The 17,327-nt window shown below is 40.0% G+C and overlaps 1 protein-coding gene across 8 annotated transcripts in view; it reads left to right on the forward strand.

The window, feature by feature from the left end:
- The first annotated feature begins 399 nt into the window (after positions 1-399).
- SMCO2 (single-pass membrane protein with coiled-coil domains 2) overlaps positions 400-17,327 on the forward strand; it is a 30,883-nt gene continuing 13,955 nt past the window's right edge. The window contains exons 1-5 of one of the 8 annotated variants that reach the window (XM_070271105.1): positions 400-514; positions 5,315-5,452; positions 7,597-7,714; positions 13,545-13,681; positions 14,425-14,574. In XM_070271105.1, the coding sequence (XP_070127206.1) occupies positions 480-514; positions 5,315-5,452; positions 7,597-7,714; positions 13,545-13,681; positions 14,425-14,574 (578 nt within the window). In that variant the 5' untranslated portion in view covers positions 400-479. Of the gene's footprint in view, positions 515-880; positions 1,242-5,314; positions 5,453-7,596; positions 7,715-13,544; positions 13,682-14,424; positions 14,575-17,327 lie in introns of those variants that run through there. The other 7 variants (XM_005610995.4, XM_005610998.4, XM_005610996.4 and 4 more) reach the window with 7 other exon arrangements.

Here is a 17,327-nt window from a genome sequence, read left to right on the forward strand (position 1 = left end):
ATTCTTCTAGTGCTGGGGCCACAGCAGTCAATAAAACACGCACACATCCTTGTCTTTGTGAAGCCTACCTTCTAGTGGGAGCACTAGAAGTTGTCCAGCTCAACCTAAACTACTTCCTCACGTTTTTAACCTTCTCGACAAGCCACTTAGGTAGGTATTATCAAACTCATTTTTCAGACAAAGAAATTAAAGTTTGCCCCAAACCAAATAGCCAATAAATGGCAAAACCAGGTTCCAAACACTGATCTAGTTCTAAAGTTCATGCTTATAAAAACTGTTCTATATTTCATCTCTGTGCTGCTGAATAGTTTTGGTAGGTAAAGAGGAAAGCCTTAAGAATTGAGGAGCTTAGGACCTGTAAGGTCAGAATGTTAGGCCCCTCCCATGAGTGCTGAGTGTCTAAGAATGATGGGATAAGATGAGGTACAGACAGAAACTTGAACTTGGCAGTGAAGGCCTGGAAGAAATGAAAGTGTGCTATGAAGAGTAGTAAGAGGAAGTGTGGATTTCAAAGGTGAAGAGATGACAGACACATGAGGAGGAGCAGCCCTGGTTTGCATGAAGATCAACTGCTTCCTCACTCCTGCTGAGTGGGGAGGGAGCGGGAGAACCCGTGTCTTCCGTTGTAGAAGAGCTTTGAGTCTCTGTGAGAAAGCCAGATGCTTTGTTTGGGCAAGGAGGTGAAAGGGGCAGGCATGGCAGAAACTGCTGAGGTTGGTAGAGCATCCCAGAGCATCCTGTCAGAGGCTGGTAGACAGATGGACAAACGGCTGGGGTGGCGAAGGATTTAGTTCCCAAAGAGTTGGCAAGAGAGGCAAGGAAGCTGGGTGACAGGCTGGAGACGCCAGTTAGAAGAAAGGCAGGGTAGCTGGAATCTTGTGAGAGGGGGTTGAAGGGTTGCATGTGCCAAGTTCCAAGTGGAATGTCAGAGAGGGTAAGTCCAACTGCAAATGTACCTGCCTAGGTGTGTATCACCCATCAATGGCCTCCTTTCTGCCTTTGGTGCTGAGGAAAGGAGGCTCTGGAATCACGAGAACAAGGGAAGCTTGATTGTGGCTAGTCTACCATATTGAATTCAGAGGTATTTGTGATTATCAGATTAGGAAAAGCCAGGTATATGCTATTTCACAGCCTTACCATCTCATCATAACCTTGCCAGGAGTCTATGGTGACATCAAATTCCTGATTATCGGAACCAAGCTTTTGTAAATTTCTGAGATCCTGCATTGTCCAGCTAGCAGGTACCGAAGAGGGTAATCTGGATGGTCTGGCCTGGAGAAAATGCCCCCAAAATCTAAGTTAGAGATTTCATCAGCTGTATTTTAAAATAGCTGATCTGTTCCTTTGACTAATGCTTCTCCAATTTGTAATTTTAAAGGTTTTGATGAGGTAAGGGGAAGGAGGAAGGATCCATTCCAGGTGTACCAAATAGTCCTAGAGGCCAATGGTATACACACAGGAGTGAAGTGATAGGGTGTAGGCAGGAGAAGAGGGATCCTAGTTTATAATGTCTGGGGTGTGAGTACATCCAAACTGTAATATGTATGTAAGTCACCTAGGATCTTTTGAAAATGCAGATGCCGTTTCAGTGAGTCTAGGGTGGGACCTGAGATTCTGCTTAACATATTTAGCAATCTGCAAGGTGATGCTCTTGCTGCTGGCCTGCAGACCATACTTTGAGTAGCAGTGACCTACGCTACATAACTAGTCAAAAGTTAGCTTCAAAAGATGGCTTGTTTTTAAGGTAAGAAGGCTATTGACCAATCCATTAAAACCCACTGGGCATCAAATTTATGGATAATAGTAAAGTGATTGTAAAACTGATACCCAGAGTTTATAGGTTTAAAACCTGATTCTCCCATTTTTTAGTGATAAAACTTTGGGCAAATCATGATCATCTCTGAGTCTCAGTTTCTGCATCTAAAAGAGTAGTGGCATTAAGATCTGCTTGAGTCGCCTGACCACATAGGGTGGATGTGAGGGTCAGATGCCACAACTTAGTAAAAGTGCTTTACAAACTGAAAGTGCTGCCCACATGTAAGCATTATTATTATTATTATTATTATTATTATTATGCTATTTGAAACTAAAGAAACCTTAAAATTGCTCCCATTTCCACTGGTTTTATTTTAACAGATAGATAAAATTGCCAAATGTTAATCCTGACACTGTGTTATGCACAGTAAGGATTATTTGGTTCACTCCTCACAATTAGTAACATTAGTGCTATTAATTAGTAGTACTAATATTAGTAATACTAATGTTAGCCCCATTCTACAGATGAGGAAAGTAAGGCCCAGTATGTTAAGACTATGCCCAGCTGCTAAGCATTGATTCTCTGACATGAATTCAGTCTGACTCTCCAAAATTCAAGCTCTTATTCACTGTGTTCAATTGATTCGCTGGAGCAAACATCCAGCATCATAGAAGAAGGTGATGGTTTAGAGCAGAGGTTGGCAAACTTTTTCTCTAAAGAGCAAGATAGCAAATATTTTAAGTCTTGCATGCCAAATTTAGGTCTCTCTTGCAACCATTTTACTCTGTCATTGCAGCGCAAAAGCAGTCACAGACAATCCATAAAGGAATGGGTATGACTGTGTTTCAATAAAATGTTCGTTACAGAAACAGGTGGCAGGCTGGATTTGGCCTTCTGTCTCTAGTTTGCGGATGGTTGGTCTAGAAGATTCTGAGTCGTCCAATATGGTAGCCACTAGCCACACGTGGCTATTTATTTATTTATTTATTTATTTACTTAGTGAGGAAGATTGGCCCTGAGCTAACATCTGTTGCTGGTCTTCCTCTGTTGTATGTGGGATGCTGCCACAGCATGGCTTGATGAGCAGTGCCAAGTCCATGCCCAGGATCCGAACCTGCAAACCCCAGGCTGCCGAAGTGGAACTTGCAAACTTAACCACTACATCACCAGGCAGGCCCCACATGTGGCTATTTAAATTTAAATTTTTTTAGTTAAATTAAAAATTCAATTCTTCAGGTTCGGCCCAGTGGCCAAATGGTTAAGTTTGCATGCTCTGCTTTGGCGGCCCAAGGTTTTGCCAGTTTGCATCCTGGGTGCGGACATGGCATCACTCATTAAGCCATGCTGAGGCAGCATCCCACAGGCCACCACTAGAAGGACCCACAACTAAAAAATATACAACTGTGTACTGGGGGGCTGTGGGAGAAAAAGGAAAAAAATAAAATCTTAAAAAAAAAAAATTCCAATTCTTCAGTTGCAATAGCTACATGTTGAGTGCTCAATAGACACAGTGGTTAGTGCCTACTGTGTTGAACACTATAGAGAACATTTCCATCATCACAGAAAGGTTTATTGGAGAGCCCTGGTTTAGACCATCTTTGGGGGTAGAGGAGAAATCCCTTACGAGTAGCTGGAAGTTCTGAACCCTGGCTCTGCTGGTTAACCAGCTATATGACTCTAAGTAAATCACACCGTCCCCCAGAGCCTGGGTTAATGCACACACAAAATGGGGATAATACCTTCCTCATCCTGGTGCTGTAGGAACTGAATAAGAAAATATATGAAAAGCACTTTGTAATCTGTTAGGATTACAGATACTAATACAGATTATGCACAAACATAAGCCGTCATCAGGTTTCTAACTGTTAGTTGAAATGTGAGAAAATGTGTGAAGGCAGAATTTATGTATGTACCTGAATTGAGAGAAATGGATTTTCTTTTAAATCACCCAGAAGCGATTGGGATGTCAGAGTTACCAAAATAAGGAAATCTTATTATTTGTACAGTATTCTAATTTTCAGACAGGAAAGAGACACTAAACCAGGCTGATCTCAGTGGCCATTCATCTTTCAGAGCTCGGAATTGCGTTAGTAATGCTTAACACCTTCAGGAAACAGATGAAACTGGACGAAAGCTGAGATGAAATCAGGGAGGTCACAGTGTCCTTCCTGAAAGAGATCAAAGGTTTATTCTTATTTGTCACATTCCAAGTTAAGAAGGATGGTGTTATCTCACATCAAAGGTTCTAGCCCTTTCCTGTTGATTCTCCTTCACAGGGGACCCTTTGCACCACATCCACTGTGGAGCCCCACACAGGTCAAGGATAAGGCTCAAGTCTGCAGAGTGATAGGTCAGGCCCTCGGATGCCCAGATGGTTCCAATATCTCTGTGGTTCCCAGGGCCTCTCTCCTTCCTCCCTCTGTTCCTAATCCCAGCCATAAATCTCCCTTCTAGGAAAACCCCTGCTGTCACTTCCCTTCCCGTCAGTCTGCTGTCCCCTCAGAGATTCTGTCCCTCAGGGTCCTGGGGGTCAGGTCACCCTCCAGCTCTAGGCCAATTTATGACTATCACTCATTTGATCATACAGAGAAGGTTTCTTCCTCTTTAGTGCTGGGGACAACCCTTCTGATTTCTGCCAATAATGGACAGCTATGTTTTGTAAGGATCCTTTCTTAGAGCTTTGCATACGAGCTTCCTGGAAGCTGTTTCACGTCTCTACCTTCTTTCCTATTTCTTTTCAGCTTTATTTGTCCCATTTCTTAAGTGCTCTAACAATTCACTTCTCTGCTATCCAGACAACACTTGTCTATCAGCCTAGAATGAAAGTTCTCATTCTCATCCACAGCTGCTGGTGGTGCATATTGGTTGAAACTTTAGGAAAGTAATTTGCGAATATTTTTCCAAATCCTTAACCATCTATACTCCACCTCTAGGGAAGTATCCTAAGCAAATAATAGAGATGCACTGAAAATTAATTAACAAGGATAATCATTACTATATTATTTATAATAGTGAAAAATTAGAAATAACCTATTTGTCAATAATAGGAAAAGAATAAAACAAACATCAAATTTAGAAATGGAAAGAAATATACCAAAATATTAACCATGAGTTTTGTCTGGATATCTCTGGTTATCTCTAGAGTACCAATGATTTTTATTTTCTTCTTTCTCCTTTTCTAGTTTTTACAATGTGCATGTATATAATCAGAAAGAGGTTGTAAAAATGAAGGTTCTCACTGCCCTAGCCTCGCTATTTTATATCACTCTATAATATTCCCATCCAAAGATCCAAAATACAAATTTACAGGCTCACACAACTCTACTGTTAACCAGAGAGGTCCTTAGGGAGAGCCACACACAGGACCTCCATGTATATATTTGAGCAGAGAAACCTAAGAGCTTGGTGTGGAGTCCCTTACAATTGGATGCCAGTTTTGGAAGGAGACGGGTTAAGACCAAACTCCCTGAAAGCAGCAGCTATCAGCGGATCAGCATAGGGAATGTAATTGCCAATCCTGCCACGAAATCCCTCTTGTTGTCATCATTGTCCCTGTAGTGCTGAAGAAATGGCTCTCATGGAGCTAAGGGACAAGTTGTCTCTGCAGATGGAAGCAGTTGGGAAGGAACAAGAGCTGACCAAGAAGAACAATGGTTTTCTCCAAAATATCGATGCAGCTGAAGGCACAATGCAGAAGTAAGTCGGGGCTGAGCTCTCAGGAGCAGTTTCTGGAGTTCTGTCTGGAAACTTCCTTTGGCAAGATGCAAGTGAGGATATTTCCAAGTTCAGGGTTGGGGTTGACATTCTTCTCCACAATTCTTCTAATTTTGACCTCATGATATTTATCGTGGTAAGTCCTGTGAGGCACTAAAGGGGCCCATGATCATAAACTAGGCAGACATCCGTTGGATAGAAATGGTCAAGACTCTAGTCCCAATTTATGAAAATATGTTCATTGTTTTGTGCCTTTATTATCTTCACCTGCTAAAGATATAAACCATTTGAAATACTTTCCAGAGTAGAGGAAATACAAATATTCATATAAATACATATATCCATTTTTTAATCAACGATAAGACTGTATACTAGGATAACCCAATGGTTAAGAACCTTTTTAAACAGGAAGAACTTTTTGAAGGTAAAAGATTTTCCAGAACCCCTCATTTGTCAAAAAAGCTGAGTATGATATCAAAGATGTTTTTAAATGCATTTATAATTTATTAGTAAGAGTAGCATACACATTTGGAAACTGGGGAGTATTTATTTATGTGAGCAATATTTATTCAGTCTATAAAAATGTATGTAGATTCCGGGACCCCTTTCTATGCAGGGTACATGTAGAGTGCTCCCCACCTCAGGGTTCAAGGCCCACAGACTGAGAACCACTACTATAGACCTCCATTACAAATTTTTTGTGATCCATTCAAAAGTATATGTGTGTGTGTACATGTATACACATATACGCACTCAAGCAAAATAACAATAGTGCAATAGGGAGTGGGCAAAAAAATCAACACAATTATCATAGAAAAGGAAATACAGATGAGTTTTATATATATAGGCGAAGATGCTGAATCTCACTCATAAAAAGAGATTAAAACTAAAATGAGATGCCAGTTTAAGCATTCCAGATTGGCAAAGGTTAAAAACTTTAATAATACATGCTTGTAGAAAAGGAGTCAAAAACAGGCATTCTCATTATTTTTGCTGGATGTGTAAATGGATTCAATCTCTTGAATGCATAATTTGGTAAAATCTATCAAAATTTAAAATATACATATGTATTGACCCAGCAATTCTATTTTTAGGGTTATCCAATAGATGTACATGTACTCATCAACACATGGTGTGTAGGGATAGTCATTGCAGCCTTGTTTGTAGTAGCAATTGATTGGAAACAATCTATATATCCATTAATAAGAAACTGATTAGCAGATTACTGTATAGCTCTATGATGGAATACCATATAACCAATTTTTGTGTGTGTGTGTGAGGAAGATTGGCCCTAAGCTAACATCTTCCTCTTTTTGCTTGAGGAAGACTGTTGCTGAGCTAACATCTGTGCCAACCTTCCTCTATTTTATATGTGGAATGCTGCCACAGCATGGCTTGCTGAATGGTGTGTAGGTCTGTGCCTGGGATCTGAACCTGCGCATCCCAGGCTGCCAAAGTGGAGCATGTGAATTCAACCGCTACACCACTAGGCTGGCCTCCCATATAACCATTTTTTAAATGAGGCAGCTCTGTATATAGTAATATGAAAGGGGCTCCAATACAGGTTGTTTAAAAAGCACATGAGGTACAGAATAGTGTGTATAATGCACTCTCATTTATATTTTAAAAGGAATATATATTTATATAAACATAGCTGCTTTTTTATGCATAGAATCTCTGTGGAAGAATAAAGAAAAAACTAGTAAATGTTCGGGGGAAAACTCAGGGGGGGTTAGAGATCAAGATGGTGTCATAGATTTACTCCTTTCTGCACAGTCTTTTGTACCATATGACACTTTCTAACTCTACTTTTTAAAAAAGGATATTTATTATGTGTTTATTTTACACACACAGTTGCACACACACACAGCTGCAGTGGCTTTAGAATTTGGACTCTCACTGTTAAATCATTTATTGATTCAGTCAATAAATATTTATCCAGCCTCTCTATTCCTATTTTGTGCAATATACTACGCTAGACATTATTCACGCAGAACGAAATCAGTACAAGAATAGCGGGTGCTCCTTGGGGCGGGGAAAGATCCCAGTGTTCTCCCTCTAGGGGTAGCCCTAAACTATAGATCTAAGGCCTTATAACAGCATCTGTTTGATTGTGTGGCTTGCAGTTTGCTAAGGGAATTTACCAAAATGGACCACGTCTTGGACAGATCAGATGATGAGGACGAGATTTTCTCTGAAAACCCTCAAACTGACTTTCTTCGAGAGGTGGAGACTGAAGAATGGGTAAGGGAGAGACTTAAATGTCACAGTAGGTGAAGAGAAGAACTTCACATCTCACATCTCAAGGTGGTAAAGAAATATTGGAGGGGTTCCTCATAATAGGCGCGGGACATTGAGAGCTTGAAGCCAGGAGAGAGGCATCGTCTCCTCTGAGGGCTGCTGTCATCGCACAAGGGACTTACTAGCCTTCCTATGCAGAAAAATTATGCATTATATGTTAATTTTGTCCTTGGGATTTGTGAAATAACTGTGATATTTCTCACCTTAGAGCAAATTGCCATATGTAAAATCGCCCCCTGGTCGCTGAATTGTCTTCCAATAGAATGGATCAACTTATTCTTAGTTCAGCCTGGCCCTCTCGAGGTCTTTGAAATTCAGTCACCCAGCTGACATGCAATGGAGGAAATTTTGACAAAAACGCCTGAGATAGTCCTGGAAAGAGTTCATGCTTTCACTACCATTTACATCAAAGAAAGATGTGGCTGAGACTCCCTTTTGTTATTGATGAGCGAATCTCTCCATAGATTTCCCACACTATTGGCTACAGAAGTAGGTAGCTTCAACCAGTCAGAAAAACACACGAGAAAGGTGCAGTTGGAATTCCCCACTCCCAGGCTTATGAAGTCCCTGAAGGAAGCTCAGGATTCATCTCTTTCTCTACTTCTCTTTTGAATATATTTTGGATTTGGGGATGGCTAACTCTGCAAATCCATAGAAGGAAAGGTCTCAAAAGATTATCCTAGGGGCCGGCCTGGTGATGCAGCAATTAAGTTCACACATTCTGCTTCAGCAGCCTGGGGTTTGCAAGTTCGGATCCCGGGTGCAGACCTACACACTGCTTGTCAAGCCATTCTGTGGCAGGCGTCGCACATATAAAGTAGAGGAAGATGGGCACAGATGTTAGCTCAAGGCCAGGCTTCCTCAGCAAAAAGAGGAGGACTGGCAGCAGCTGTTAGCTCAGGGCTAATCTTCCTCCAAAAAAGAAAAGATTATCCTAAGCTGGACTTTACTTTCAAGTACTCTGACGTAAGTAGACAAAGAAACAAAGAAACAGAAGGAGATGGAGGGTGTGAGAGGATAGAGTTAGAAGTGTGGAGAATAGATAATAATGAGACAGACAAGAAGTGGAAGGAAAGCCATCCATCCAGCCAGACATCTTTTATGGAAAAAAAGAATAATAGAACTGAATTAGAAGGGGAGTCTTAGGATGGAGTTTTTAGAAAGGCTGAGGATGGGGGGGGGGGGCGGGGAATAGGAAATTGAGATGTGGGAGCTAGATCTTAGAAAACATGTGAATTGAAGGTATTACTCTATAAATAGTATCATCTGATTCTTTGCGGGGGAGCTTTGTTGCTGGACTCCAGGCAAGGGCTGCTACCAATGGACCTAGTTTGCCATGACACCTTCCCTGCATCCATGGTACAACGTGCCCAGCCAAATCCTGTTCATCAGTGAACTATCACACCATCGCTTGTTGACCCAGGGCAGAATAAGTCTAACTAGAGAATAAAATGATTGGCTCTGTAAGACTTTAGCAGGTAGTGTGCACTCTCGGGGTATAAGGCGTGTGGACTACTTCTTGCAAACTTTCAGTCAGGTCTGTTAAACTTAAGGTTTAACAGAAGGTTTTAAAAAATTTATGATTGTACTTCTTTATATTATTTATATGGAAAATTCTATAATTAGCTAAAAATAAATCATATGCAGTTACATAATTAAAAAATAAGTATTAATAAATTTGACTTTCTGTTGGTAAAAGGATAAATAGACAACCTCTTCAGGAAGAAGCGTTTTTCTCCTATTTTCTGAAAGGAAACCGGAAGGTCTCTACTTTGCATAATCTTACATTTGTCTTTTTAGAAGAGAAGATCATAAAATTTAAAGGACAGTTTCAGAAAATGGACAGAGTTAATAGAAGTTAAAGAATATCTATTGTTGGCCTAGTTAACAAAATGCACTTTTTAGCCAGACTACCAAAGACTAGCCAGACTATCTAACCATTAACCACCACCATCCCCCACCGCCAAATATTTAGAAATGAATATTTTGTTCTGCTTCACATTTCCTGATTCCCGGTACTGCTATGGACAGTGTTGATTTCGGATGCCAGATGAGTGAACAGATTTTCCTATTTCCTGCTTTTGTTGCAGTTCTCACAAGCAGAACGTATTTACCTACCTCTGAAGTCTATTTATTCTAAAACCACTTATTGAGCAGCCACTGTGTGGTAGGTGATGTCTAGCGCTGGGAATATATGTACTAGGAGGGACACAGACAAGCTAATGGCTATGTATGACGAAATCCGTGCTGGAAGTAGCAGATGTGCCATGAAGTACGTGGAAGGGCTGTCCAGGGAGATGACTGGGATTATGACAATGGAGTTTGAAGGATAAACTGGATGGGAGAAAGGCATTTCAGAAAGAAGGAACAGCACGTGCAAAGACAAAGGGGCCAAAGAGGCACTGTGTTCTGAGAGAGGAGGAGTGAAAGGAAAGGCCTGACAGGCAGCAGGCAGGACCTGGTGGAGGTGGAGCAGGATGCAGGCTGGAAGCTAGGACGCCAGTTGGAGTTGAGAATTGATGAGGACCGAAGTAAGGCGGTGGCGATGGGGGAAAAAGGACGCAGATTTACAAGACAGGTGTTATTGGACTTGGACACCAAGTGGTTACGACATGGGTAATGAAGAGGGAAAAGAATGTCTCCTGTGAACACTTCTTCCAGGGTTAGGTAGGGACATCTGGATGGATAGAGAGAACATATGCAAGGCTGGGGAATCTGGACAAGCAAGAGGAGAAATAACATGAGTTCAGGTTTTTACTTACTGAGTTGAGGTGCCTATGGAACATCCAAATGAGGATAGATGAGCTCTTCAAAGTGCTACACATAAATGGAAAGTAGTGCTCTTAGACTGTGTATTTCATGCAAGAACACTTTTAGTTTGTTATTAAAACCTTACACACATAACTCTTTATGTGTTCAATCCTGCAGATTTAAAAAAATCTTCTATTTCTACTTCCTGCCTTTTGACTCTTTGGTGGTATATTAACCATTACAGGGAATTGATTGGTGAAAACCAGAAATGTCGTCACAGATGACTGGACATAGACAGAACCCCAGCGATGATCTGGCCCAATTTTCCTATTATAGAACAAGAGACTGAGCTTCAGGCTGTTAGGTGACTTGTTCAACACCCACAGCAGTAGACAAGGCTTACACTCAGGCCCTCCGATTCCCAGCGTAGTGTCTTTCTCTACATCACAGCGTGTGTGTGCATTTCTGCTGCTTTTGAATATCCTGGCAAAAGATTTGGTGGGAAGACATTGAAATTATGGATGCTTTTTTATTTATGAAGAGGTAGCTAAGATCTAGTGGAGTCATATAGTACATGGAAAATCTAGCCTTGGTTTCTTCATCTGTAAATATGACAATAATCCTTACATCGCCAGTGAGGTGCCACTGGGTTGTGAGAGCGACAGAGGAAGGGGCTAAATATTTCTTAATCTGAACTGTTGATGAAAATAATCCATAACTAATCTATAAATGAAAATTTGGGTGAGATTATTCTGAGCAAACATGTGAGGATCATGGCCCAGGACCTTTCTTCCCGAAGGAAGAAAGGGCACCACAGAAGTCAGGTGTACAGAGTGGTTATGTAGCCCCAAAGAGGATGTTTCACATATGATTGAAATGTCCTTTTTACAATAGTCATGAGACTGCTCCGTCAGCACAGCGATTGATGGACACAGCAGGTAGTAGGTCGCTGTCTGGGTGGACACAGCAGGGTGGCAGTTCTGTTGTCTCGTGCTGGATGGTCACAGGTGAGCACAGCAATCAGTTCCTAGCCTAAGGAAAGATGCTTATCCTTAAGGAAATGCCAATGTGAGGGAAGTTACACCTTTATCCTAAGTCCACTTGTTCTTGTCTGGAAATGCTTAAAGTAGATATACAACGCATGCTCAACGGCCCTATCAGGCCCTTTTGGAAAAACAAAGTCAGGCCGAATTAGGTTTACACCACATGGCTTCTTCATATACTCCAATATATCCTATTGCTTGCCATTTCTATTTGTCAGGACCCAAGGCCTAGATATGATTAAAAGAGCCATGGTCTTGGAATCAGAAAACCTAGTTACGGTTCTAGTCCTTACACTTACCAGCTGTATGTATTGGTTTCCCATGGCTGCTGCAACACATTATCACAAACTTAGTGGCTTAAAACAGTAAAAATTGTGTTCTCTCATAGTTCTGGAGGCCAGAATTCTGAAATCAAGGGGTTAGCAGGGCCGTGTTCCCTCTGAAGCCTCTGGGGGAGAATCCTTCCTTGCTTGTTCCAACTTTTAGTGTCCCCAGACATTCCTTGGCTTGTGGCTGTGTAACTCCAATGTATGCCTGTCTTCACATGACCTTCTTTGTGTCTGTCTTCTCCTCTTCTGTTTCTCATTAAGACCCTTGTCATCGGAGTAGGGCCCACCCAGGTAATTCAAGATAATCTCATTTCAAGACCCTTAACTTAATTACATCTGCAAAGATTCTTTTTCTAATATAAATTCATATTCACAGGGTCCTATATCTTTTTGGGGTGACCGCTTAACCCTCTACACTCTATGACCTTGGGCAAATCACTAAATGTGAATGGCCTAGGGGATTTCAATACCTACTTTTCTCCACCTCAAGTCTATCATGAGAATTAAAAGAAATAGTGCACATAAAAGAAATTCTTTCTAAAGAGTTATGTGAATGTTAGTTATTCCTATTGACTTGGCCAGTAATTTATACAGACATTTCAATAAGAGACTGATCTGTTCTCCCTACTCTAATTTTTTCTCCTTCCAGTTTAAAAATAGTTTTGCTGAAAAACAAGAATTTCAAATGAAACTACTTCAAAGGACAGAAGAAATATTTCGCAATGTAGTTACTAAAGAAGAAAATATTTAAAGACAAACTATTGTCAATTGTGTGCATGCGTAGAATTGAAATACCAGAAAATGCTTTGAATGTTTTTCTAGAACAAGGCAAAGAATAAGAAATAAAGAAATAAGTTTTGTGAATCAAACTGATAGAGTTGGCTTTCCCCCGAACTCTTTATTATGAAAAAATGTAAATAAAAAGAAAACTTAATTATGCAGTGATCAATCATATCCTCACATCTAGATTTTATAATTATTACCATTTGTCACACTTGCTTTATCTTTATATATGTATAGGGATGGAATTTTCTGAGACATTCAAAAGTAGGTCAAAGACAGCAGGATACTTCATCCCTGTTTCCTTCAGAGAGGCTATCTAAAAATAAAGACTTTTTTCTACACAACCAAAATATCATTATCACATTAGGAAAAGTAGCAAAAATTCTATAATATAATCTAATATTCTCAATGCTCTCAATATTCGAATTTTCTCAGTTGTCCCCCAAATGTCTTTTATACACATTTTTTTTAACCAGTATCCAAACGAGATCTAAGCAATGCGTTTGGTTGCTATATCTCTTTAGACTCTCTTAATATAGAACAGTCTCACCACCTTATTCTTTTCCTTGACGTTGATTTTTTTGAAGAGACCAGTCAGTCATTTTATTTGAATGGAGTGTTGGAGTCCGTGGCCAGCATGAGGTCCGCCTGTGGACACTGATGTTCTACCCGTCCCTGCCCCAGCCTTCCTCTGTCAACGGAGTAAGAGGGCATGTCTGCTTATCTTACAAAGCCATTAGAAGGCTCCAGCCTCAGAGAGGGCTGTGTGCTTGCCCCTACAGAAGGGGGCATGGGTAGGCTAGAGGGACCACCACCTCTCGTGATAACCCTTTTGTCCTGCTTTGCTTCCTTCATCATCTTTATCAGGATGTGTTGGAGCCGGAGGCCGAGCATGACCAGGACCTGCAGAGTGAAGAGGATGAGCAAGAAACAGACTGCTTTCAACATGAGGACCCTCAAGTGTCCACATCTTTGCCGTTTTCAGAGGAGAACATCCCTGAATTGTAAGCCTTGGCATGAGCAAGAGGGAACACTTAATAATGTTTTGCGGTGGGGAAAAAGAAGTGTGGCAGAGAACTTAGGGAAAGACCAGAAGATTTAAAATCCATACATATCCTGAACCATAGAGCACTCATGTGCACAGGTGACTACCTGCACATTCCAGCGAGAATGCAGAGTAAGGACATTTCTAGGGATACAGACAGAGCCATGGGGATGTCTTTGCAAACTTTTCTTGGAGCTTGGAATTAATACACATCTCATCACTCTCCAATAATTTTCTAGATGTGAAAATTACTTTAATTATCATTAAAAATATATTGTTAAGTCCTTGTGAACTCTTTCCACATTGTATACCTCTTCCCCTCCCCCACAAGATGCAACCACCATCCTGAAATCTATACTTACCATTCATGGCATGCAGGGAAATTAAAAATATATCTATTTTTTTTTTTTTTTACTAAATGTAAAATATGCTTTATCTTCTCCAGCCTTATAAAGATCTGTTAAAATAAATATCAAATAAGTGCCCAAACTTCTTTCTTGAGGCCTAACAGCCTATTTGGCCCATGTTGGTGACAGAAAATGAATAAGCAGACCAACTTGCCAAAAGTGCAAAAGAAGAGGGTTTTGGTGGGATGTTAGCTCAAGTGGCAGAGCACTCTCTTAGCAAAGGAACAGGGGTTTGGGCTATGCAAGATCTTTCCCACTTTTTATCTTAAAACTGATCATAATAATATTTCTGCAGGAGTCAGGAGAACATCTTCTTCCAGCTAAACCACTGGAATACACAGATGGGTCAACAAGTGAAAGAACTTGGAGCTGATCACACAGACTGGATGGAGAAAATTAAAAACATTATACAAAAAATTAACCTAACAGAAAACACAGTGAAGAGGTAATTGTAGGGTGTTGGGGTTGGTTAGAAAATAGTGAAGCTTCATAGCTCCAGAAACTTAAGAAACTCTGGGTTTAAGGTGGTAAAGTCTTAAGGAAAGTCTTTAGGAAAAGAAGTATAAAGTCTTCTGATCACACAGCAATGTTACAAAATCTCAAAGCCTATATCAAAGTTCTCTGCATCTTTGCGCTCTCTGCTCTCAAGTGAAGGACTTCATTCATAAGATTTTTCTGTGAAGCTACAATAATAGTTATCAAGGGTCCCAAAAGTTATCAAGTCCCCAATGATCCTTGAGTTTTTTCCAGTTTTGTCCAAAGGGATTCAACAAGTATAACATGAAACAAATATTAAAGTATGTTTGTTAATGCATATGTGAATTTAAGTGGAATGTTTTGAAATAAAACAGAAAAGATAAAAGTAATTGTTATTGATCTAGTCACTGGTGCAAAGAGAATGGGCTTTGGAGTCAGAGGGACCCAGGTTTGAATCCTGACACTGACACTTCTTGCATAAGCTAATCAACCTTTTTTAAGACTTGATTTCTGTCTTCTACAAAATGGGGCTAATGACAGCCCCCTCATTGGTTTATTGTGGGTGTTAAATAAAATACTGTATGTAAAGAATTGAATACATTGCCTGGTACATAACCAACAATTAACAAATGGAAGCTATTCATAGAAATAAATCCCTCTGGCCTTCTGAACCATCCTATCACATTCCAAACTCAGTTTCCTACTGTGGCGCTACGCCTCCTAGATGTTTTCTCATCTTTCAGTTAAACATCTCCTCTACATTCATTAGACATCACCATAACTTTCAGTTAAACAGTTAAACCTCTCTTCACAACTGCCTTCTGATCGTCCTCTCCAGAATGGCCTTTTTCTTCTTCCAAATCATTAGTAATATTCAGTTTTTAAAAGATTTTGTGGCTTTACTAATTCAAATCCTATACGTCAACTTTTCTTTTCATTTTTAAACTTAAGGTATAATTTATACACAGTAAAATTGTGTTTTTTATTGTACAGTTCTGCAAGTTTTGAAAAAGGCATACAGCTGTGCAGCCAGCACAGTGAAGATACAGACCACTTTCATCACTCCCCAAATCCCTCATGCCCCTTGTAGTGAACTGCTCTCCCCAGGCCAAGCTGCTGTTGACCACTGACTTACCCATATAGCTTGGCATTTTCCACAATTTCACATAAATGGAATCATACAGTATGTAGCCTTTTGAGTCTGTTTTCTTTCACTTGGTGTAATGCATTTGAGATTCATCCATGTTGTTGCATGCATCAGTAGCTTTGTCCTTTCTGTTGCTGGATAGTCTTCTGTTATATAAATATACCACAGTTTACACATTCACTAATTAAGGAATGTTTAGGTTTCTTGGCAATTATGAATACAGACACTATAAACATTCACATACAGTTTCTTGTGTGAATATACATTTTTATTTTCCTTGGGTAAACAAACAGGAGGGGAAACGCTGGGTCATATAGTAAGTGCATGTTTATAAGAAACTGCCAAACTGTTTGAAAATGGCTATGCCATTGTGCATGCCTGCCAACAGTGTATGAGAGTTCCAGTTGTTCTGCATCCCCTCCAGAGCTTGGTATTATCATGTTCTTTTTTTTTTTTTTTTGAGGTGTAATTGACACATTATATTAGTTTCAGGTATACAACATAGTGGTTCAAAGTTTGTGTATGTTGATAAATGGTCATCACAGTAAGTCTAGTTAACATCCATTACCATACATAGTTAAAATTTTTTTTCTCTTGTGATGGGAACTTTTAAGATCTACTCTCTTAGCAACTTTCAAATATGCAATACAGTATTATTGACTGGTCACCATGCTGTATGTTACATCTCCATGACATTTATTTTATAACTGGAAGTTTGTTCTTTTTTCTTTACTGTAGCCATTCTAATAGGTATGTGGTCATATTTCATTGTGCTTTCTAATTTGCAATTAGCAAATAACTAATGACGTTGAGCATCTTTTCATTGCTTATTTGCCATATGTCTATCTTTTGGGGTGAAATGTCTGTTTACATCTTTTGCCCATTTTTAAAAATGAGTTGTTGGCTCATTATTACTTACTATTGAATTTTGATGGTTCTTTATATATTCTGGATAAAAGTCCAGATATTCGATGTGATTTGCAAATACTTTCTCCCAGTTTATGGCTTGTTTTTTCATACCCTTAACATTGTCTGTCAAAGAGCAGAAGTTCTTAATTTCTATAGAGCCCAATTTATCACCTTTTTTTTCTCTTATGGATCATGATTTAGTGTTGTACGTAAGAAATCTTTGCCTAACCCAAGGTCAGAAAGATTATTTCCGGTTTTCTTCCAGAATTTTTATAGTTTTAGATTTTACATTTAGGTCTATGACTCACTTTGAGTTAATTTTTGTATATGGTGTGAGGTTGTGTCTCAGTTCAGGCTGCTATAAGAGAATACTGTAGACTGGGTGACTTGAACAACAAAAATTTACTTCTCATAGTTCTGGAGGTTGGGAAGTCCCCCAGGGTGCCAGCATGATTGGGTTCTGGTGACAGCCCTCTTCCTGGTTTTCGGATGGCTATCTTTTTGTTGTGTCCTCACGTGGTGGAGAGAGAGCTCTAGTCTCTCTCTTCTTGTAAGGACACTAATCCCATCATCGGGGCTCCACCCTCGTGACTCCATCCAAACCTAATTATCTCCCAAAGACTCCACCTCCCAATACCATCCCAGTGGGGGTTAGGGTTTCAATA

This window comes from Equus caballus, chromosome 6 (genome assembly GCF_041296265.1).
Source record: "Equus caballus isolate H_3958 breed thoroughbred chromosome 6, TB-T2T, whole genome shotgun sequence".
In the NCBI taxonomy this organism is placed as follows: Eukaryota; Metazoa; Chordata; class Mammalia; order Perissodactyla; family Equidae; genus Equus; species Equus caballus.